The 23,342-nt window shown below is 41.3% G+C and overlaps 1 protein-coding gene across 3 annotated transcripts; it reads left to right on the top strand.

Annotated features, from left to right (window-relative positions):
- Nucleotides 1-824: 824 nt before the first annotated feature.
- On the top strand, nt 825-21,961 carry SERPINA10 (serpin family A member 10). 3 transcript variants are annotated; one of them, XM_059850225.1, is made up of 6 exons: nt 825-1,112; nt 2,501-2,609; nt 16,055-16,816; nt 17,781-18,054; nt 18,737-18,884; nt 21,718-21,961. In XM_059850225.1, exons 3-6 carry the CDS (start codon nt 16,096-16,098, stop codon nt 21,907-21,909), a joined length of 1,335 nt encoding a protein of 444 aa, XP_059706208.1. In that variant the 5' UTR covers nt 825-1,112; nt 2,501-2,609; nt 16,055-16,095; the 3' UTR covers nt 21,910-21,961. The 3 variants fall into 3 exon arrangements, with proteins under 3 accessions (XP_059706208.1, XP_059706209.1, XP_059706207.1); XM_059850226.1 differs by lacking the exon at nt 825-1,112 and having other exon boundaries at nt 2,495-2,609; XM_059850224.1 differs by lacking the exons at nt 825-1,112; nt 2,501-2,609 and adding an exon at nt 13,664-13,771 and having other exon boundaries at nt 21,718-21,960.
- The last annotated feature ends 1,381 nt before the right edge of the window (nt 21,962-23,342 follow it).

Raw genomic sequence — 23,342 nt, 5'->3', positions numbered from 1 at the left:
CTCCCACAGGGGATTTCCTGTCCATCAGCCGGCGTCCAGGAGCCGTTTGCTAGACTTGCTTCATCAGGTAATAGCTCCTGCTGGACTGACATCATGCTGTGATTTTCCACTGCGGGATTTGCCAGAGACAGCGCTGAGAAGAGGCAGGCACCACACTTAGCACAAAAGAGCAGCAGACAGCTTGCTCCCTGCCTACATCCGAGCTGCGCTGCTGGTTACGTGGCCCCTTCTCGTCTCTCCTCCCATCCACAGAGTCCTACTCTCTTAATCCTGCTCTCGTCGCTGCAAGCAACAAAACAGGTTTTCCTCATTACACTCACTCTTCTCATTTCCTCTCCGGACCAGCTCTTTTTCGCAGCCTCCCACTCTCCCTCCTGCAGGCTAACATTTCGTCCCTCCCACTCGCCGGCACCGTTTGCTCACGCAGGAGGGGAATGCTGCCGGCTCAGCTGTGGCGCCGGCTCGGCCTGCAGGCCCTCCTCTCCTGCCCAAAAAATGGAGGGCAGGAAGAAACAGGGTCCCTTGCCTTCCACAAAACATCTCCAGGGCACTTACAGCACAGCGAGGAAGGCTGGGCAGAAAGGCTGGGCTTCAGGTCACTAGGCTATTGCCATTTGCTGTGATGGGCAATGTGGGAATATAAAGGAGCCAGAGACACCTCTCAGGGACAATTAATGACCAGGTTCATTAGCCATTGAAAAAGCTGACACAGCTATAGAGTGTAAGGATGGAACTGACGGCTGTGCTTGTGGTCATCCCAGGTTTGGGTGCCCCGCCTGTCTCTTGGCCGGGTGCCAGTCGTGTTTCAGTGACTGCACCCCGGCAGTGCCATCGGCCGCAGCCTCCCGCTGCTCCGAACGGCCCATCCCGAGACTGCCACCGCCTCCTGGGCTCACACACTGCTTGTCGAAGTGGGTGTTCAGGGGTTTGCTCTTCTCTCGCCATCACTGAGGCTGTACCTGGAGGAAGGGAACCAAAAGTCCCCTCACGGCCCACCCCACACCCTTCAGTCTCCCTCCGAAGAGGAGGCAAGGGAAAGGCACCCTGTTCAGCTTCAGGCAGCTGTGATCTGCGAGAGCTGTGAGCTCTGGCTCAGCGGGAGGAGGACACAGGTCAGTAAAACCTCTACCTTTGCAAATGCAGCCTTGTTACTGTTTCTTGTAACACAGTGGCCTGCTTTTTGTTTAACTAACAGCACAGGCCTTGATTCTTTGCACTTGCCAGGCTATGCTTGGACCTGCCCAGGCCTGCCTGGGATTTTGTTTGAGCTACTTTTTGTGTAACAGTAACTATCCAGCAATTGGGTGCTATTACCCACTTTGTTCAAATTTTTCCTTACCTTTGGATAATTGTATACAGATATTTGTGTAACCAGGAGCTATTAAGGAGTTTGCATAGAATGAAGTGCCTGTGGCCCTAGAATGAAAAATGAAGGCATACAGACACGGTGGGGTGATAACAGGGGACTGGAGAGTACAAGCAGAGAATGGTGCTGGACACCACAGAGCTGAAATCATCTCTCCAGTGGTCAGTCACTGGTCATCAAAGCTTTACAGACCTGGGAGCTGGGTGAAAACAGTTTGGGGCATAACTAGTACCTGCAAGGACAGAGGTTGAGTACACAGTGTATGTGAACACAGCACAGGTACTGTGGACCTGTGAAACATTGAAGAAAATCAAGGGAAGAACAGATGAGCAAACGTGTAACAGTGATCCCAAGCAGACCCCAGAGCACAGAGATCTGCCCTTTGTACTCCTCCTGGCAAGGATATGACCATCCCTTTCCTTAGGTTGATGGTAGGTGAAAAACTGATGATTTGGAAAGAAAACATCCCCCCCAAACACCCCTTTGTAGTCAGTCTGTGAGCTCTGCCAAGTGCTTCAAACCTTGTGGATTAATGTTGGGCAAAAGGCAAAAGTTGGTGTAACAGGGGGAAGAGGAATCAGAGGCAAGGAGCCAGCCCTGGGTGGCAGTCCCGGTTCTCCCCCAAAGACCTTCCCCTGGCCTGCCCTCCCACCAAGCCTGCTGCTGTGTGTTGGGCCACAGGACACTCAGCTCTTGCCCACAGCTGGGCAGCAAGGCTGTGAGGAGGGCTGGCAGAGGGCCACATCATGGGGCAAGGGGACACCCCCAGGCAGGAGGCTGTGATCCACATCATGGGGCAAGGGGACACCCCCAGGCAGGAGGCTGTGATCCACAGCCCAAGAACCTTCTGGGTGACCACTCTGGGGCCAACAGGCACAGAACCCTGTTGAGATCTGTCCCACAGACAGAATTTCACACTGCTTTCTTTGTTAGTCCAGAAATAGAAGAGAGCAGTACAACAGGCATCAGTAGGACTCCTTTCTCTGTGCCTCCTTATCATATCTATTATGCTGATACTCTGTTATTCAGTCACTAGATGTTTAGCAACTTGACCAAAAGCACCTTTTTTTTTTTTTTCCCTGGATAGCTACAAGAAATAAGATGTCATCATTATTTATTCTGTCTTATCTTCAGGAGCTGAGCCAGTCAGCTACAGATTACTGGAAGGCACGAGCATGACTCTACTCATTGACAAAGGAGAGGAGCTCACTGAGAGGAGGTGAAATCACATCTTAAAACTCTAGTAGGTTGCTTTCTTCATGATTACACAGAAAAACTATTTTAAAACAAATCTTCACCGCTGTAAATGACTGTCAGTCCTGTGACAGCAACACAGAAGCTGCTGTGGCAAAACCCCTGTGTGCTCATTCACGTGTCAGAGTTCACAGCCTCTGACCAGAACTGATGCTGAAACACTCAGTGTTGTTGGTGTTGGGGCACGGAAAACAGCCAGCACTTTTAAGGGCACCTTGTCACAGGCCACATGTGAATGTGGTTGTTCAGGGTATTGGTTGTAGGAGACAAGTATGGTTTTGTTTGTCATCGCTCCCTAGGCTATCTGGGTATAATTTAAAACACTTAGATTACAGCTTGATCTAGTTATATCCATTATTTTATATCCCTGGGTTGGCTATGTTAATTTACACAGAGAAACTATTTGCCTGGTAAATGGTGCAGCTGAGAGATTATCAGACTACCTGCTGTGTTGAAATAGCTGGCTTCAAAGCCCGGGAAATAACTGTGTAATCAATTTAACATGTTTGGCCACAGGTAAAAGTCTAGCATGACTTAATAATTGTATAACATTTAAAACTTTAAGAAAAGCTTGGGTGGATATTTTATTTTATTTCTTGGTGGATTTAATTTTAAATATTCTCAAAATATATCCTCAATCCCTTATACAGTCCTGGGGGAAAGACCCACTACTGGAGTGGCTCTGCAGTGGAAATGAGCTCAGTCTGTCATGCTGGCCAGTGAGGGTGATGCCATCCCACAGAGCCCAGCAGCATCTGCCAAGAAAACCTGTCTGAATCAGCAGTCTTCCCAAACAGGCAGATTTTCTGTGCATGTTTCTTTGTCAAGCTTGCATCCTTTGAAGAAAACAGAAGAAAACCTTCCTAATGATTCCAGATTTTAGTAAAGTACAAATGCAAAGTTCAAGGATGTGTTTAAGCTGGTGGCTGCAGAAAAGCTCAGCCTCTTTGGATAGCACAGGAGGTCATCTCACTCTGCTTCTGCCCACGGCCACCAGAACTGGCAGTGCTGGGGCTCAGCCTGGCCATGTGTGAGGCCACTTGGGCAGAGAAAATGGGGTATCCCCTGGGTTGGGTGGGGGGGGCTGATGATAAGCAGGAGTTGTGAAAGGAGCCTTGGGGTTGTAGCTCTCAGCCTCACTGCCAGGCAGAGAGCCACTGACCATGATACAGAATCCCAGTGTCATCTGTGGGGTGTCCCTGAGTGTGCTGTCCTTCCTTGGGTAGCACAGACAAGGGCATGAGGGGAAAGGAAAGATTTCCATGAAGCTGGAAGTCTGAAATCAGGAATGTGTTTTTGCTGCCATATTTGTAGGCATGATCTTTCCTGCAGAAAAACCACCAATTTCCAAATATGCCCTTTAACATGACACAAGCAAACCCCATAATTTTTAGGATATGACAGCTGAGATCACTGCAGAATCATGAATAGACTCTTGAAGACAGCCAGTGCATTTTATTCCAGCTCAGCTCTGCCTACCATGTATATCATATTGTAACCTGTGCAGGTCACATTTACCAACACAGGGCATATCTCCAAAGTGCATCAAGAGATGAGTCTCAGACCTCCTGCAGCTGGGGAAGTGAACAAAACCACACATCAAGACAGCACAAAATCTGGACATTTCTGAAAATACTGGGAGACTGCGATAACAGCACTTTATAATACAGATTTCTCCCCAGCTCAAATGCATCACTGTTGAGGTGACAAAAGCATCAGTGGGGTTTAGGACTCTGCTCCCTCCTGGCTGTTTCCCCACACCACTGAGCAGTGCTAGGGCTGCTTGACATGCCAGCAGGGCTCCCTCTGTGGGCTGTGCTCCAGCAAGGCATGCTGTCTTCTCAGATTCCTTCCCAAGATCTGCTCTCAGGGTGACTGCAATGTGCCATCATTTCTAAGCAAACCCTGGCTAATGGACAGAGAGACACAGCCCAGGTCCTCCCAGCTCTGCATCTCTTTGCTTAAGTCCTGGCACTCAGGCTCAGTGTCCTATTTCTTTCCTACAGATGCACCCACACACAGATACACTTGCACACACTGATCTTTACTGTATGGTTTGTGGATATTGAAGTGTTAACCACTGTTAGTATAATTGAACCAAATTACTCTAAAGGAGATGGTGGCTAAGGCACTCAGTGCACAGAGGAGGTTCCATGAGAAAATGCTTTGCTAGCTTATACCTTTGTTTTCTGCTCTCTCAGGACAAATTTAAGATAAGGCTCATGTTTGCTTTGCAGTGAGCATGCTGACGTTGCATTGTTCTTCCACCCTGACTCCCTATTGCTTGATTTTAAACTAGGAGATAAAACTCTGGGCAAAGACTCCATTGCACAGCTCTTTTTTTTTTTTTTTTTCAGCAGAGCTGAAAAGAGATGAGGCATTTGCATTTCATATGTGCTTAGGACAAAATTTCTAGCATGGCTTCAGCTTTTGCTTTTGCAACCTCATCTGTTAGAGCTTGTTTGCTTGCAGGCTTTCAGTGTCACGCTGTGGACTGGCCTCAGCAGCTGAACTTCTTGAACTAGACATGCTGTTACCAACATAAACTGCAGCATGTGCATAATTAATTAGTGAAATGGTCCTTGCCTGAGCAAGGGCAGTTAAACCCACAGCCTGCTCAGTGGAGTGATGGAGTTATGTCATTATACCACTGTCTCATAGGGAGACTGTTTATATAACCTCCCTGAGCAGCATGAGCTGCACTGCTACAGGCACAGCTGTATTGGTGCAATTGCTCCTACAGGGAGTCTCCCCCTGGCTCAGCTCTCAGTGAGAACTCAAAACACCATGGCAGGTCTGGGCATGCCAAGAGGAAGAGCTGCTGTGCAAGTCAGCTGAGTATGGAAGTCACACAGTCACAGAGGGACAACAGACCAAATCCTGTGGTGCTAGCTAGCAGTGGAAGCTGTGAGTTTTACAAGGCTTCACATGTAGAATTTTGGTCAAAAAGGCAGAAAGAGTTAAATCCATTTCCCAAAATTATATTCGGTTATGTGCTGAATCATTCCATCTTCCATTACACTAGATGCGCACAAAACCAAGGTTCTGCTACGATCTAAAGGACTGGTTTAAAATAATATAGTTCTAGATTGAAAAGTTTCTGTACAGAAACTTTTGTTCTGACATAAGAAATCTTTTTTTATTTGTCATCTGCTGAAGAGTTTGAGAGTTTAAGCTCACCCAAGAAGTCACTCATGCTGGAACAGAAGTTCACACAAGGATTTGGGGTAGTAACGCTTTCCCATCACATTCCACTGCATTATTTCCTCAGGTAGACAGCCCTATGTCAGTTAAAATTTAATGATATAGCAATGAAACATCTACAGAGAAAGCACTGGTAGTTTTTCTCCCCTTACTACTGGAACTGTCTGTATCTTGTATGTGTCTTTTTCATATGAAGAACATCAGTCCTCTAGTTTTGATCTCCTGTTTTGTGTTCCTGATCTGCTGCAGCCCATGGTGTTACACTTACCTGGGAGGAGCAATTTGATCTGGTACACAGCAGCAGGAGGCTGAGCATCTGAGCACATTGTTACCTGTGATCCACCTTACTGCACACAAGCCTAAGAAGGAGTTGACACAGGATGTCTGCAGCAAATTAAAAGCCAAGATGTTTGCCAGACCTGACCTCCCTCAAGTATTACAGTACAATGCAATGACTGTATTCTGCCTTTAGAATGGGAGCATCTTTGTGTCCAAGCTTAGATCTTCTAATGATTACCATGGCTACCTTGTGCCTAAGCTGTAAGATAACTACAGTCAAGCAGAAGATACAGGTTTGGGTGGCAAGTGTATGAACCATGATTTTAAAAAGTCTGTTATCTTACAGTCTCTTGGTAGAGTCCTCAGTTTTTTGCTATTACTGCACTGTGTGTTCACAAGAGCACTTGTTTGCTTTTTGGTCAGAGAGAGCAAAGTCTTGTTAAATATAGCCACTTGCTCAATAAAATGTAGCTGAAATATCATATTCACCCCACGCTTATCTTCTACCGAACAGAAATGTTGGCTGACAAGAAGTCTGACCACAGGACTGGCTGTCCTCTAGAAGGACAGTGACTGGAACTTGAAGACACCACTGCTCACTGAAGAAGAATGGGTGGTGGCTTGTAATTTAAGCCTCCTGTCAATGCAAATGCTTCCATGCTCATTACAATGCCAAAAAGAAAAATGAATACCTCCATCAAAAGCAAATTATATGATGCAGGAATCTTGCATTCATTCTGTAATCACATGCTGACCAAGGTTACTATCATTTACTATAGAGCAACTTCAGTGGGATCCAAAAATTGTTTCATTATATAGGGAGCAAAATAGGTGCTTTCAATCAAAAAGGCCTAAGAAGGAACAAGTAAAGATGCTAGATGAGGCCTTCTGGGAGGTAAGAAGGATGGCTTGGATGTGTTCAGTCACTTATTCTGATCTGGCCACAGCCCCAGGAAGTGTCTGAAGTAAGACTGCTCCCACACTAGAGATACCACTCTCTTTAAAGGAATATATAATACAGTGTATTATAGGCTTTTAAATGCTTCAGTTTGGCACAAAATCCTGACTGTAGGAGGCTAGGAATCTTTCCAAGAAAAGGCATAAAGAACAGTGCTAACACTGTAGTTATGACTGTAGCACTGAAAAGCAAGACTAACCTACAGCTGGATTGCCACCGGGGTCCTGACAGTGAAGGTGATTTGAGCTGACCCATGGTCCACATCCCGTGGGAACACAACTTTCTACTCAAAGTGACCCAGAGAGTTCCCTGAGAGACTGCATTGTGCATGCCAACCTCCTGGGAACGTGCTGGTACTAGCCAAGGAATAGACCTCAAAAAGCCAGTTATGTTTCATGGATTGGTGGAATCTTGGGCCACACTTTGAGTGCCTACAAGGTTCCTTTTTCTGAGCTCTGTTCGATAAAGTCTCAGCTTTCTGCAACCTTGATTTTCATCCTTTTCTTCTCTCCTCTTTCCAGCTGTCTTATCACCCTGTAGGAATGGATACTTATACAAAAACTGTTATCATGAACATATCTCACTCCTCTTTGTTATCCCAGAAGCGAATATTAAGATTTTATCTGCCTCTGACCCATTGATGTGATTAATTTACCAGCATAAAAATAAGTATCTGAAAGAAAATGTATTTGCACTTTTTTGGTACATACAAGGAGTTATCTGGCCTGCAGATTCAGTGAAACCTGGTTTCCATAACTTTTCTGGTGTGGATTATCTGATGTCTGGCAAAGATGAGCTCACCACTTCCTCCCAGAGTGCAGGCTGTAAAAATGTCTACCCTGGATCAGGTCATTCAGCTTCATGAACTTGGTATACTTCAGACCTTTATCACTTTGTCACAGTGGATGCAAAAAAAGAATCTTTCAAAATACATAAAATGCAATTGAGAGAAGGCAAGAGAGAGAGAATGAGATAAAGAAAATATAACCTAAATCTCAAAAAACCCAAGCAGAAAATATATTGACTCGAAGTTCAGAGTTGGATGGCATTTTAACCAGAAAACATCAGGAGCTGGGACGAGCAGTTCTGGGAGGAGTAGCAGCCTAAAAGAAACCTCTCAAAAGAGCTTTAAACTTAGCACCTGGTTTCCATCAGAATTGAAAGTGGTTCATACATTTGCTCCATTTGCCAAATTTTTTTCCAATACAAATTATCTTCTCACTAGCAATGTATGTGCATCCTTAAGAAGCTCCATGTCAAAGATGAGTAAGGTTGCTAAGTGACATTAGCGCCTAAATCAAGGAAGTGAGAAATTAACACCTCACATCTGGCACTGCCCACATATTAAATGCAGTGTTCTTATGAAACATAAAGAAAGCCACATTTGAGTACCTACATAGACAGAGGTTGCTGTCCCCTTAATTATTTCACCATCTAAATAATTTTCCTTACGAGAAAGAAAATGGAAATGTAGATACTGTAGATACTCTCTTCAAAATATACATACATAGATCATAACACAGATACTGTCTTTAAAAACCTCAGGAAGGGCCTGGCCACAGACCAGCATTAGAAATTAGTAGAACCAGAGAGGCATGGACATGTCTCATGGAAGAACAGGTAATGTAAAGTGCTGGAGCAGCTTAAACAAAGACACCAAGTCCTGTATGAAAACTAATTCCTGCTTAAATACTCCATGAGAGCACAGCCAGGGAGATAGAAACTTTCTTGAGGAAGAAGTGTTGCTTTTGAATATCCAATCCATGCATCCTCCAACAGGAAGAGCACACTCAGTGGCAGGCCGGCACTGGTTACTGCATTAATATTTCTGTTCAAATGGAAAAGCCCCTAAGAAGCACAAGTACCCAACCCCAAAATGCAGAGCTCTTTGCCAGTCACTCTGGACAATGCAGGTAGCACTAACTTGCACTCATTTGGTACTTAGTAACCCTCAGCACATTTCACAGGTGCCAGAGGGCACCTTTTGCATGTCTGCTACAGAGGCCACAGTGCAGAAATTTCTTCATTACATCAGGTAATTACTTCAGGCCAAACAGTCAAACACTGCAAGTCCCAGGGACTTAGATTGATTATCATAGCAGTAAGAAGATGCATGTGCAGTGCATGTAAATATAGAATTTGGATAAGAAATAATGGGCTAATTTCTAATTTTTCAAGTTCAGGTCATCAGAGGTTATTGACTGTAAAATTTTCTGCCATTCTGAAGGTGCAAAAAAAGGTTTTTTTTCCCCTTAGACATGCCAATCTCTTACACACTTTGTCATTCCTGCCTTTCGAGTTGAATTTTTTCCAGGAATTTAAAATAGAATTGCACTTGCATTTCACATCTACTGGAGAAACTTTGAAATGCCCTCCCTGGAGAACAGAAATATCTACCAGTGTAATTTTCTTAAATTTGTGTCTCCTGCCTGCTCAAGTCCTGTCTCATGACAACAACTTAGTAAGGCACAGAGAAGGGCAGCTGTCCAAACACACAAAATTATCCTTCTTCCCGTCGGAGAACTAAAGGTTGTGATGACACCTGCTGGCTCCATGGGGACGTGGCAAACACCAGCCAGCCCCTTCTAGAGCTCTTCAATACTTGCAGGTAAAAATGGAGGATAAATAAATAATTGTGGATTAAAATTTTTCGTTGCTGCAAGCCATAAAACCACAGCAAACAAGGCTAGGAACTTTAAAAGGTCACTTACTCCATTACCTGAAAAAACCCAGGGTTTGTGCTACTTCCATTATACATCATGAATGATTGTTTTACCTCTTACTGAAAATTGATAGTACTTCTCTGGACACAGTGTTACAGTGTTTCATGATTTTTGCATTTCCTATAAAAGATTCCACAGTAAGATGTGTTATTAACATACACTTATACTTTTATTTGTGTGTTCAAGGACAGTTAGACAACCTTTGACTGTGAAATTGAAAGCATCATGGAGATACTTCCACCCTGTTTATGACCTACTACAGCTTTACTGCTTTGTCCACCTTGTACAGTAGCACACCCATCCCACCTCAGGTGACATTCAGGAATAGGTGTTTTCCAAAGAGGCTTTCACTACAGCAATCCTGTCACATGAACAGTGACATAATTGTACAAAAGGGTCAAGCTTATGAACAGTGTAGGCCTGGAGCCACGGTTGCATCCTGATGATTTCAGTTATTATTGTGCATTTTTGGAGTGGGAGAAGCAGCAGTCACCTTGATGAATCAGCTCGTTGACAAAATAAGTATGTTCAGAAGACTGTATAAGGAGCAGTTTTATAACTGTTGGAGCATGTTAGTTTATGTGTTATGAGTAATTTCACAGTGAGACTTCAAAAGTACAGATCCCTGCAAATCATCCATCCCCTGCACTATTCCTGGGATTTTGTTTAGTCTAAGAAACGTGGAAGAGGTTAGATCACATTCAGCCTAAATATTTTCCTGAACTGACACTTTTTACTTTCTCATCACTCTCCAGTATGGTCAGTATTTCTGACTGATTTCACCTAGATCCCTCAAGACAGTTATAAATACCCTGTGTCTGCCCTTGAGTACCAAATTGGTAGCCACTGGCTGGGGACAGAAATCTGCAGGGTCTTGAGAGAAATGTATCTGTGTAGTTACTACCTTGTTTGAGCAAGGTAAGAAATTCAGTTCCAAAAAATCTCTCACTGGGAAGCTGGTACAGATACAAGTAATTAAACCACCCGTCTCCTTCCTGGAGCCTGCTCTCAGTAGTGCAATCATGCCCACCATATCTCATAGTCCACTTAGAATCTCAGCTGTGGTCGAGTTACAAACTGCTAAAATGGGTCATGGAATGTGGAACAGAGGCATTACTTAATCAAGAACTGTTGCTGTTCCAAGGAGATCGTAACTGGGAGGAATCAGACTCAGCACAGGGAACCTAGGCCCCCAAACCCCCCAATATTGGGATGACTGGTTTCTTCATGGTCACAGAAGGTTTCCTAAATCTGACTGAGGAAATTAAGTAGAAGGGAAAGCAGCCACTGAAATAGAGGTGTTGCCAGCCCCACAAAAACTGCAAAAGGAAGAATTCTGTCTTATAACAGAAACTCTCTGACTATTTGGAACAAGCAGCTGAATCTGCCTCTGCAGTATCTACCCCCAGGTACTCAGGAGTCACAGGGCTTTGTCAAACAGATTGGTGAGAACCTGGACTACATCATCACTGCCAAGTTTTTCAGAGTTGCATATGCATCCAAAAACAGTTGTCTATTAAAGAACAGATTGTCTTTAGCTCAACTGCTGCCCAGCCTCAGCACTGGCCCAAGCTCCCAGCAGAGACACGATTGGGCAGCAGTGCATTGGCCTTGCTTGTTCTGGTTTCAGAGGTGGTTCTGTCCTGAACTGTGGAAAAGTGCAATTCTGCCAGAGTCACACACTGGCAATCCTTTCCCAGTAAATCACTCTGAACATGTATAGTTTGGCAGAGTGTTACCCATATGTTGTGTGGAGTTTAACTGCTCAGAAAGCTCCAAAGGGCAACTGACAATATAAATAGGAGTTGGTGGGAGGAATATGTTACTCCTGATAGTGCATGGTGGATACACTCAGCAAGGTGTTACCTGGCATAAAAAACTAGCTAGGGCTTTGTGAGTAACTACAGAGGAAGACAATTTTCTCAGATCTCTATACACAGCCAATACATCTCATAACAGCCTCCTTTTTCTCTGGGTAAAACAGGATTGATAAGGGCTTTGTGGTCCAGCAAAGATTTAGCCTAGAGATTCAAAGACTTTAAGGTTTCTTCAAACCCCTCTTTTCAGTACCATCCATAAAAAATCTTAATCTTTTGAATATTAAACATCAATATTGAGTTTCTTAGCTTCTAGCAGTGACCACATGTGTCAGCATCCTGGTGCAAGGAGGAAGAAGCTTTTTTGCTACTCTCATTGCAAATAACTGCTGATTTTGCTGAGCACAAAAGCCAGGATCTGTGTCCATCAAGTTTTCCTTGTATTTTCTTTTGGGCCACAACCACAGCACCGCAGCCTCCAGAAGACACACAGATTCAGAGGCACACCACAGTAATGCAGCTTTGTTCAACCATATCAGATGCAAATTTCTTCCATGAGATGAGAGGACATTTGAATTTCAAATCCAACTGAATTACCCACAAATACATAAAGACTAGGAAGTAGGGGAAAAAAAACCAGTCCAGTCACATGGACAGAGAACAGAAGTTCTGAAGTCACTGGAGCATCCACAGTAGAGCTTTTTCATGTTTATGGACTAGACTGTCTGCCATTACAGGGCCTTCAGTTTTTAACCCCATCCTATTTTCCCATATTCTGTAATACAATGCCTACACTGGGGGCCTATTATGACGGATTGCTTCTAAAAGGAAGAATATTTTAAATTAATTTAAACAAACTAGAAGTTAAGAATTTAGAGCCTGTGACCCCTCTGTTGAACTCCTTAACGCATAAACCCCACAGCTGCCCCCTAGTATGGTATCCTTGGAACAAGGATACAAATCTGCTCAGACAACAGAGGGGCTACATTCAGTTCTTAAGTCCTTCCTAATGAAATCTTGCATCTTGTAAGCAAACACTATTGTAAAAGCAATACTCTTCAGCAACAAAAAAAAGCCTTTTTTAAACTGAGTCCTGGATGCCCTAACTCTTAATGGGCTTTCTAAAGTGTCTAATACATCCATTGAGACTGCATATAATATTTATTTTTTTTCATTTCAGTGAAAAATTAGAGACTAGTACCCTTATGTCACATTTTAAAGTCAAATTATTTTTCTTTTACAATCCAAATCAAAATTAAGTGTTCTATTTCATTTGGGAGTATTTTTGAAAAAAATTTAGGACCATGAGGGGAAGATAGGGAATTCCATGTGTATTTTTTATCTGGAATTAGGCCAATTATCAAAATAGTGAAGAGTATAGACCATCCCACGCTAGAGAAATTGTTGAATGAACTATCTGTCTTAAAGAATGTGCCTTGCCCAACTAATAAGGCTTAAGACCCAAATCTGTTCAAGCAAGACCAACTGAAAATTTAAAAAATTATTAATGCCTCCCATAGCTCTGTATAACTTTTGCAGGGATATCAGCTTGGCCCACTTTGTATGTTATGGGAGAACATCCTTCAGTGGTTATCAGGCATTGATGTTGGCAGACTGATACCTCACTGAATACCTGGCACGCTCTTCAAAGAGGGAGTGGAGCCCTGGCCTCTCCCCTCAAAATGTGGCCAAATTGCAGGGCAAGGGAGCTGGCAACACCCCTACCAATGTTCTGTACCTTCTCCCTCTCTCCCTCCCTCATGCTCCCCCTGCCTTGGAGAATATTGACATTTACTTTTATGTAAGGGGATAATTTAAACAGGATTGGATACTCTACTGAGTAGCTCAGAGCCTGGCTGATAAATAATTCTCATGAGCTATTGGATGTGGGGGCCACATCCTGATAGGGTGCTGAAGGGCTAAATGCAAATTGTTCTCTTGTTTCTCATGAAAGACAGAACATATTTACTGGAATATAACCCTCCCTTATTATGCCATTTATAGGAAACACATATTCAGTGTTTATAAAGCAGTTAATTTATAACAGACAAAACTAGATTATCTTTGGAAGAGCAAATATTTGTTCAAAAACTGCTAAATGGGACAGACATCTTCATCTCATTTTTAAACATAACTGATTGAGAAACGTAACAGAAGAGCTACCTAATAGGTAAGATAAGATTTATATGAAGCATTTAGATAGTAAAGGAATATTATTATATCTTTTATATATATATAATTCAGTTTTATATATTTATCATTGATTCTCCAGATGTGATGTTTTAAATGATTGTAGACTGTAATCAGCTTCCAATGGATTTTCCTCTTGCTCTAATGCCTTCAGAAGAAACAGGCATTTGCACAAGAAGCTTTTTTCTTTGATATTGATATTACTAGAAATAAATACTTCTTTAAATGGAAATAATGTTCACTTTGCTCTAACATGCATTTATTAATGAACTGTCTGCTCTACAAATAAAGTGAGTTGTCTAAAATTAGCAATAAGCTTCACTCAGTTCTAAAAATACAAGTCTATAATGTCTATAATTCTACTTTATTGTTCCCAGAACTGTTTTTCCTAGTTCTAGAGGACATGCTCTATTTATAACTAGTAAAGGTGAATGATACAGCTGCTTTAATGTTAATTTTAAATGTTTGCAATCTCAGATTTTCAGTGATTACTTAGTGCAACTGCAAGGTTTTTATTCCCATGTTCATTGCACCCAAATCAGTAGCAGATGAATATGTGTTTGCCTGAGGATTCAGGAATCTTGAGTGTTGAATAGTTTGGGATAAACCTGTAAACAAGAGCTTCTGCATTTGTCCTGCCCTTTCTGTCCAAAACCTCTCTGTGTTGGGAAGGCAGAGCCCTCTGGAAGGCAGCTCAGCACTTTGCCCAGCCAGTCCCTTCACATCTCCTGGGGGAAGCTGGTGGCCAACTAAGCCAAGTCCTGTCTCAAACCTCCCAGAGAGAGAAGCAACACGGATGTCTGCCAGATGCAACACTGTGTGCAGGAATTGCACCCTGCCTAGAAAAGCTGAGGAAGGGCTTGCGCTCTGTAATACCTGATGAGCAGTTAGGCCTGATGCTGACTGCATTTAGAGGGAGGAAATGCTGCTGCAGTGATTGAATATGATCAAAAGCAAAATTTTCCAATCCCTGCCTCTTTGCTAGAGCTGACTCTGCAGCATCCAAGGATGCTTCTTCAAAGTAGGGATGACTCCCAGAGGAAAGAACCTCTTTCTTTGCTGCCAGGGCAGGTGCAGCATTGCAGCAGGAACAGGACCTCTGTGCCTGTGCTACTTCCCACAGAAGTGGGTCACTACACAAGCAGAAGGAATGCTCAGCAGTTACTGCCCTAGCTCTGAACAGCACTTCTTCAGCCTGCCAGGGGACAGTGAGTATCCCAGCACTCCAGATGTCACAGGCACTGCTTGACCAGCAAGGCAAGAGCTGAAGTCAAGTCATCCCCTTCCCTACTCTAGTCCTGAAAAAACAGACACTGGGAATCTAATTAAAAATAAATCAAGGGTTAAGGGGAAAGAAAAATAAATAAAAAAACATTCACAACATATTTGCTGCATATTTTGCTCTGTTCTCTGTCTGCCATGCACTCGAGAGCAGGCATAACATTCATCGAATTCGCTGCCTCCCGATTAAGTCATGACAGCCCATCTGTGTAGCAGCAAGTACAGAACGTGACCTATTATCTCAAAAGAAAATAGCACACCACCTGACTGCCAAAAGCACCTCGTGACTTGGCACCCAAATGTCTCAATACTCACATCAACATACCTTTTCAGGACTAACTCCCACAGCCTGAATCAGCCAACTGTGAAATTCAGCTGAACTCTGAATAAACCAGATAAAACCAGCTTTCCCATATGCCAAATCACAAATTATACAATGACCGTAATTTGCTGTTACAGATCTTAGCTTAAAAGGAGTAGTTAGCAATTGCCACGTGATTCTAGACTGTTGAATCACTTACTACTTTAATTATGGGCCATATAATCCATCTTTTAATCTCATTTATCCCTTTGCCCACTGCTATACAAAAGGAATCTGTGCAAGTTTGGTGGTCTTGAACATCCCATTTAATTTACAACGGGAAAATGCAACTCCAAAGATTGTAGCCATTCAAAATTTTTCCATGAGGTGCAATCCAACACTGCTGTATGGGAGAGAATTCATATATTGCTTTATGGAAAGATGGATGATAATCATATTTGCACTTTATGTTTGCAAAGTGCATTTCATTTGCAAATTTACACAATGTCTGATGCTGAGGTTTGCCTTAGGTGTCCTGTAAGATCTACCTGGTCTTTTCTGAATATTTTGGAGTAAATACCCTGAAGAGGCAGAAAGACCACTTTACTACATTTTTGACCTTTTGCATTGTGAATGGGAGAAAAAACAAAAAAGTAATTTTGTTGCCTTTCTTTTTTCTAGGGTAAAAAACAGCTCTAAAGAGCTCATTATTGGATGTCAACATGAAAGCAGGAATCTACATACTTCTCTTAAGTGAAATATGTTTTGAATTCATCCAGGCTGATATCAAACCTAAATTTCCAAAGGAGGAAAAAGAGATTAATTTCTTGGAAAGAAATAACATCAGTATTTCCAAAGAGTGGTATCATCACAAAAATATCTCTAAGCCTTTTGAACACCAAGGTTTTGAAGACCAAGGTCTTGAAGTCTTCACTCTTCACAACTTCACTGAAAAGACTGCAAATTTTGGTTTTAACCTCTACAGAAAAATTGCAATGACACATGATAACAATGTAATCATCTCTCCATTTTCTGTGTCAGCTCTCATGAGTGTCTATATGATGGCAGCCAAAGGAGAAACACACAGACAAATTGTAAAAGGTCTAAACCTCCATGCTGTGAAGGACAGAGCGGATCGCCAACATTTACCAGCTTTGTTTAAACAACTGACAGGTAACATCACAATGAATGAGGAATTTCTCCTTGTGCAAGGTGTTCTTTCTTTTATTCAAAAGGACTTCAAACTCAAGGAGTCTTTCCTGAATTTATCTAAGCAGTACTTTGATATGGAATTCCTGAAAGTGGACTTTGAAAATTTAACTCAGGCAAAACTTTTCATCAATCAAAACATTAACAAAATGACCAAAGGAAAAATCCCAAGGCTTTTTGAAGAGCTGGACCGCCATAATAAAGTGGTGCTTGTGGACTACATTTTCTTTAAAGGTAATTGCTGATTTTATTTTGCAGAATAATTATTTATTAGGACAATCAAGACTCTAACTTCAGCTACATTAGGGGGAGTTTAAATGAATTTAGATGTCCTGTTTTCTCTATGTCTTTATCTAAGATTACTTTTTTCTATTCAGCTCATAAATTAGGAAATTATTTTTCATGATAGGAAACCACAGTTCTTCTGTGCTGTCTTCCATAAAATCGAGTCTCAAAGAGAACAAAAAGCCCTGTATCAAACTATCTCAGTCCATCTCCAAATTATCCCTCTTTATGACAGGACACAATGTTTTATTTTAATTCTCCCATTAAAATGAAAAAGTCTTAATCATAATAGTCTTAAAAATGCTGAATACTGAGCATAAAATCATGCACTGATTTAACATAGTACACAAAATCATTGAAGCAAAAAATAATTTCTCTATTTCCATCAAGAATCATCTGCCCCAGGGGAACCCAAGTACCCCATTATATTACCTTACAGGGAGAGGGAAAGAAATACCAGTGATGGTCAGAAACCATTCCATGGAGAAGTCAGTGAATCCCCATCCAAAATATTGGATAATTAAATTAAATACAGGATACTGAACAGCTGGTAGAGAATTTCAGAGAAGGTTACATGTTACAAAAAGTCAGAGGCTCACCAGGCATTGATAAAACAAAGGTAACATAAATTCTGAACTTGACTGGCAACTAACCAACCTTAGAAAAGGATTTCCCTTTCTTCTGTGAAAATGAAGCAGTTTATTTCGTGGATTATTTTGGGGTTTTTTTCTGTAAAAAAATTTATATACAATAAATATAAAATATACTGAAATCGTCATCCACTTATCCCAGACACAACTGACAGCCACTTCAACTAGATACAGAAAATATCCTATAGCTTTTTAAACTTTTTAGAACATTTTTCTGAACAAATCTAAACATGCATAATGATTTATTTTCTTTCTTTCCTCAGGTAAATGGGTCTATCCATTTAATTCCAAATTCACGGAAATTGAGACTTTCCACATAAACAAATACAGAAGTGTACAGGTACCCATGATGTTCAAGTCAGATAAAATTAATTCCACTTTTGATGAGAACTTAAGATGCACTGTGATTAAGATACCTTACAAAGGGAATGCCCACATGCTGATTGTTATCCCAGAAAAAGAGGGAGACTACATTTCAATTGAAGACCATTTGTCTACAGAGCTTGTGGAATCCTGGCTTGGAAACATGAAAACCAGGTACTGCTTTGACACTCATGGGGCCCTAATGTCTCCTGCAGCAAAGCAACAAAGCCCAGCAAAGATTAGCTGGTCTTCCTCAGCCTTTTCCCATGGTAGAATCTCTGTGGCAAGAGGTATCTACAGAGCAGAGGTCCTTTAATGGCCTATCCACAGCCCAAGTGGCATGTGAAAGTTGTGACTCAGAGGCAACAAAACTTTGGCTCATTTCAGTTAAAAATGTGATGATTCTGTAAGAGAGGGCATGAGTTTTTTCATATTCTTCCTTAGGTCTCCTCTCTCCTTAAATTTAGTACTGCCAAACAAAAACCACTATCAATCTAGACATTTATTAAACATTTCTTACTAGGGGAAACCCAGAGGAATTGATACATTTGAATATAAAAATGTAAACCCAAATGATTCCTGTGAAATGTAGTTCCTGAAGCGAAAATTCTTTTCACCAGTCAATAAATTAGTGTGTTGCCCAGGTATGAGGGCACTGGGACTGCTGGTGGAAGTATTTATACAGAGAAGGAAATGATTTCTAGCATCACAGGTTAGAAATTATTTTCTGCCAACCTAAATGCCAGCAGAGACTCTCCCTTCTTTGTCCCTTCTTTTTCTGTGTAAAGCTTAATTCCTGAGTAGTGTGCACTTCAGCAGTCAAGTGACCATTTGCTTTAATTTTTATTTTTAACAGAAAAGTGGATATTTCATTTCCAAAGTTTAAACTAGAGCAAAAATACAAACTGAAGAAACTGCTTCAAGGTCTTGGAATTAAAAAGCTCTTTACACGTTCAGCAGATCTTAGTCATTTGACAGATCACGAATATGTAGCAGTTTCACAGGTAAGCCCACTAAAATTATTTGCTATTTGGATTATAATAGTATATAAACAGCCCAGCCAAGATGGTCATATAAATTTATAGGGACACGAATAGCAAAGTACCTCATCTGCCAGGTATGTGCAATCTACACATCTTAATCAGGATGGATCCCACTTCAAGTATGAGGAGTCTAGAGGAAAGGGGCAGTGACATCTCATAGGTGCTCAACACCTCCCTGAGCTAATCCATCACATGAGAAAAGCTCTGCCTCAAGAGGAATATGGTTGGCAGGGAATGAGCACAATTTCAGATGAACTGTGAACAAATAAGACAATGTGAATGAGAGTCAAATGGCTAAAGCCCAGGCAAGGAAGGAAATTCAAGGAAAGAACTCCTCATACACAGTCCAGAGACAGGTAAACTTCTCAAAAAATAAAGAAACTTAGAAAGTTTAAATAATAAAATCTCAAAAAGGTAACAATGAAGAAGAGAAGTCAAAGCACTCCTGTTCTTCCCTCTATATACCATGGAAGAGAAAAAGAGAAAAAGAATCTCACAGGAAAGGATTGGCAAAATATAGTTGCACTCCAATTCAAAGTGGTACAGATGTTCCACTTTGTATGCTGAAACTTTCAAGGAACATTTAAACAGGTAAAGGCAAGGGCAGTGAATGGCCAAGAAGGCAGGAACACAGCCCCACAGAAAAAGAGGAGTAGGAAGAGATACTTTGTACCACTTTTCAAGAGAGAGCACAGATGAATTTACGAAGACTGATGGAAAACAGGTAGAATGAGAAGCAGAAGAGAATGGAAGACAAAGGACTTGTCAATCACATCAATATCAAGAAGGAATAGGTCTATGTGACCAGGGATGTCTAATGAAAAAGAAACAGCTAGTCTATAAAAAGGACAACTTGCTGATAATAGAAAATTAAAAGGTATGGTCAAAGAAAGGAGACGAAAGACAAAGCACACAGAGATACTTGTGCCAACAAGAATGGAGTGTGTGGAACAAGATGAAAAGCAAAGAATTCTAAATACAAATTCATACATTACAATAAAAGTAAAAAAAATTCTGAAACAAGATGAATTTATAAACAAGATCCAAATAAAATTACTCTCGCACAGGAGTTAAAAATGTAGCTTTATAAACTTATATAAGGAATTGTCGCATGCAACTGCTCGTGGTTGTGGAGGGTTGTATGGCACAGACAATCCAGGACCACAACTCCAGGAGAGGCTTCCCAGAATCACAGAATGGATAAGGTTGGAAGGGACCTCTGGAGGTCACCTGGTCCAACTCTCTGCTCAAGCAAGGTCATCTTGAGCAAGTTGCTGAGGTCCATGTCCAGACAGCTTTTGAATATCTCCAAAGCAGAAGAATCCACAGTGTGCCAGTGCTCAGTCAGCCTCTCATGAGAAAGTGTTTCCTGGTGTTCAGAGGGAACCTCCTCTGTACAAACTTGCTCCATTCAAACCTCCTGTGTTTCACTCGGTGCCCACTGCCTCTGGCCTTGTCACTGGGCACCACTGACAAGCCTAGCTCCACCTTCTTTGCACCCTCCCTTTGGGTATTTGTACCCTATAAGAATCCTTCTGGTGCTGCTCTTAGAAGTCTCCCTACACCAAACCCTTTTAGAAGCCTTTGTGATTAGCCAATTAACAGGGTGGGATAATAAACACTTCTATACAAGTTTCAAAAACCCTCATACTTGATCTAAACGTTTTCAAAATTGCAGTGGCTTGAAAAAACAACCTTTCTGAGAAGATCTAACATCCTAAGAATAAATATTTAATGGATAAAATTGCAGTGATTTTCAGTTTGGTATGAATTATTTCACTGTTGGGAAATATAATAGCTATCTGCAGCACTTTTCTCCCTTCCTCTTGATCATGTAACTTTCATGCTGATTCTCAGCAGTTAACTCGATTGTGTTATCAAAAAATCACACTTTAACATGATATTAGAAGCAATATGTGCATCAGCTACCAAGTGCCAGAGGAGCATCCTGTCCCTGGGAATTGTGAAAGACAAAAATATTATTTAGGAATATGTAGCAGAAACCTCAACACTGGCGAAGTCCTTCAAATGTTTTCACATAAGTAATTCCTAGAATTAGGAGTTTAGGAGCTGTAAATCCACTAGATGTCCAGGCAGTTCACCAGTACAGACACTAACACAGCAGAAGCACTCATAGGTATAAGCAGGCTGAAAGAACAAAATGGAAAAAATGAAAAAATAAAAAATCAGATTCTGCCAGGCTGCAATTTCAGTGGGAGTGGAAAATATTCAAACCAATGCAAGACTGTACCTCATTGCTCTACATATTTAGTCTGTGCTACCAAGTGTACAAATTAGAAACATACAAGGGAAAAAAAAAAAGATTGATGCATTTCTCTAAGCTCTCACAAAATCAGCTGTGAATTGATGCATTTCTCTAAGCTCTCACAAAATCAGCATGACATATCCAGTCAGTCAGTGTTTGCGACTGGTGAAAACACATTTCCTACAACTGAGAAACTCCTTTGCACAGTTAGGTGTCAAAGAGGAGCATTCAACACAAAAAAAAAAAAAAAATGCAATGGCTGTTTCATGTAAAACCCCCAATCTCAAGTGAGGTCTGTGCCCAGAAATATGGAAAAGTGCAATGGCTCCTGAACTGGCATCCACACAGTGAGCATTGTGGGCACAGTGGCTGTGCTGACTCTACCAGTCTGACAGAGATGGATTGCACTGAACTGCTCACTTTAATCCTTAACAGAAGCCTACCTCAACTGAATGCCTTCAGCTGGAAAAACACTCTTCATGTTAGTATTTACTTCTGTCAGATCCTTATTTCTGCCTTGCACTTCAGGTTGTCCAAAATGCAGTTATTGAAGTGGATGAGGAAGGAACTGAGGCTGCAGCAGCAAGTGGCTCAGAAATAACTGCATTCGCAGTGCCTCCTGTCATCAGAGTGGACCGGCCATTCCTTTTCATGATTTTTGAAGAAACTTTTAAAACATTACTGTTCATTGGCAGGGTGGTTGATCCAACAGAAATGTGAATAAAGGTAATAGTTTCTATTCTTTGGTATGTAAGACACTTTATTTTTATTAATTTATTTTATAATAAAAAGACACTGAAATATGAAATGTGAAAACCTGTTCTGTCTCTCCTAGCTAGCACTAGGTCATCCTACCAATATTTTATTAATGCCACACAACAAGCTAACTTCATTAAGGCTCAAAGCAACAAAAATGTGACTTGTAAAATCTACCTTTGGTAAAAAAAAAACCCAACAGCACAGAAGTGAAATTTCCAAAATCAGTATTGTAGTGATAAATCTGAATAAAAAAAGCCCCATTCAAATGCCAAAATATTCAGGAAGCTCATTCCCAAACACTGCAGATTCCTCAATGTTATCTTCTGTTACAAAGAGACTGAAGAGTCCAGTGACCTCAATGTTAGCAGAATTTTGCCAGTTTTAAAAACAGAAACAGTATCAAGTCCTAATAGAGAATTTACAATCTTTGTCTAGAGATCTTTATTTTATTACTATAGAAATGTCTATCATGAAGTCTACCTTATGAGTGTGACCTCTTTCAAAGCATTTATCCAGACGATCAAATCACCTCATTTTCTCAGAGTACATGATGTGCCTTAAAAATTCTTTGAATTAAAAAAAAATTAGTTCTGGAGAATAACTTAGGTTTTCTGAGTTTGGAAAATCTGGCCTGTACTATTTCATAGCACAAAGCTAGACCTCTCCTAACCCCAGAATTTCTACCTGTAATATCATCTAGACACCAGGGTGAACTATGTAACAGGACTCTATAACTGAAATAAGGAGACTTTGGTAGGAAAAAACATACCCTCATTAATGTGTAATAAATTTATTCACAGAATTGATCCTAAAATCCAAAAGGTGTTGCCATGATGTTTCAGAAAAATATTGCAGAAATATTTTCAGAAAAATATTTCCATGATCTAACCACAATCTCCTTTATTCAACTACAGCAGTGCATCCAACAGAATGACAAGATCTTAAAATTTAATAGATTTTAATTAGCAGAGTCCTATGTATAAAGTACAAAACAATGCAAAAAGCTACTTCTAGGTTTATGTAACTAACAGATGTCAGCATTATTCTGCTTACTCATACAACCTTCACAAAATAATTGCCCAAAAAGGAGCAGAAGACTTTTCAAAATCATTTGGCAAGGAACTTCACAGGTGTCTATCAGCAAACACAAGATACCTCTGCTAGAGAAGATACAAAAGATACATTATAGGATCAAGCTGGTAAATCTCTAAAAATCGCCTCGGTTACCAGTTGGTGTCTGCCCACAAGAGCCCAGACACTGATGTACCCCACTCACAAAAGGACTTAGGAGGCAGGCTCTGCTATCTGACTGGACTGTGAAGGTGCATCTAACCTAACTTCAGCCTGCATTACAAATGTAGCCAGAAAGAGAATCACTCCTCCTGCCACTGGTC

The sequence above is a fragment of the Haemorhous mexicanus genome, chromosome 6 (assembly GCF_027477595.1).
Source record: "Haemorhous mexicanus isolate bHaeMex1 chromosome 6, bHaeMex1.pri, whole genome shotgun sequence".
Taxonomy (NCBI): Eukaryota; Metazoa; Chordata; class Aves; order Passeriformes; family Fringillidae; genus Haemorhous; species Haemorhous mexicanus.
This window is presented reverse-complemented; position numbering and strand designations above follow the sequence as displayed.

Coding starts and splice junctions, on each gene's coding strand:
- SERPINA10 (XM_059850225.1), top strand. CDS start 16,096: ATGAAAGCAGGAATCTACATACTTCTCTTAAGTGAAATATGTTTTGAA. Junction 16,817..17,780: donor GGACTACATTTTCTTTAAAG/GTAATTGCTGAT, acceptor TTCTTTCCTCAG/GTAAATGGGTCTATCCATTT. Junction 18,055..18,736: donor CTTGGAAACATGAAAACCAG/GTACTGCTTTGA, acceptor TATTTTTAACAG/AAAAGTGGATATTTCATTTC.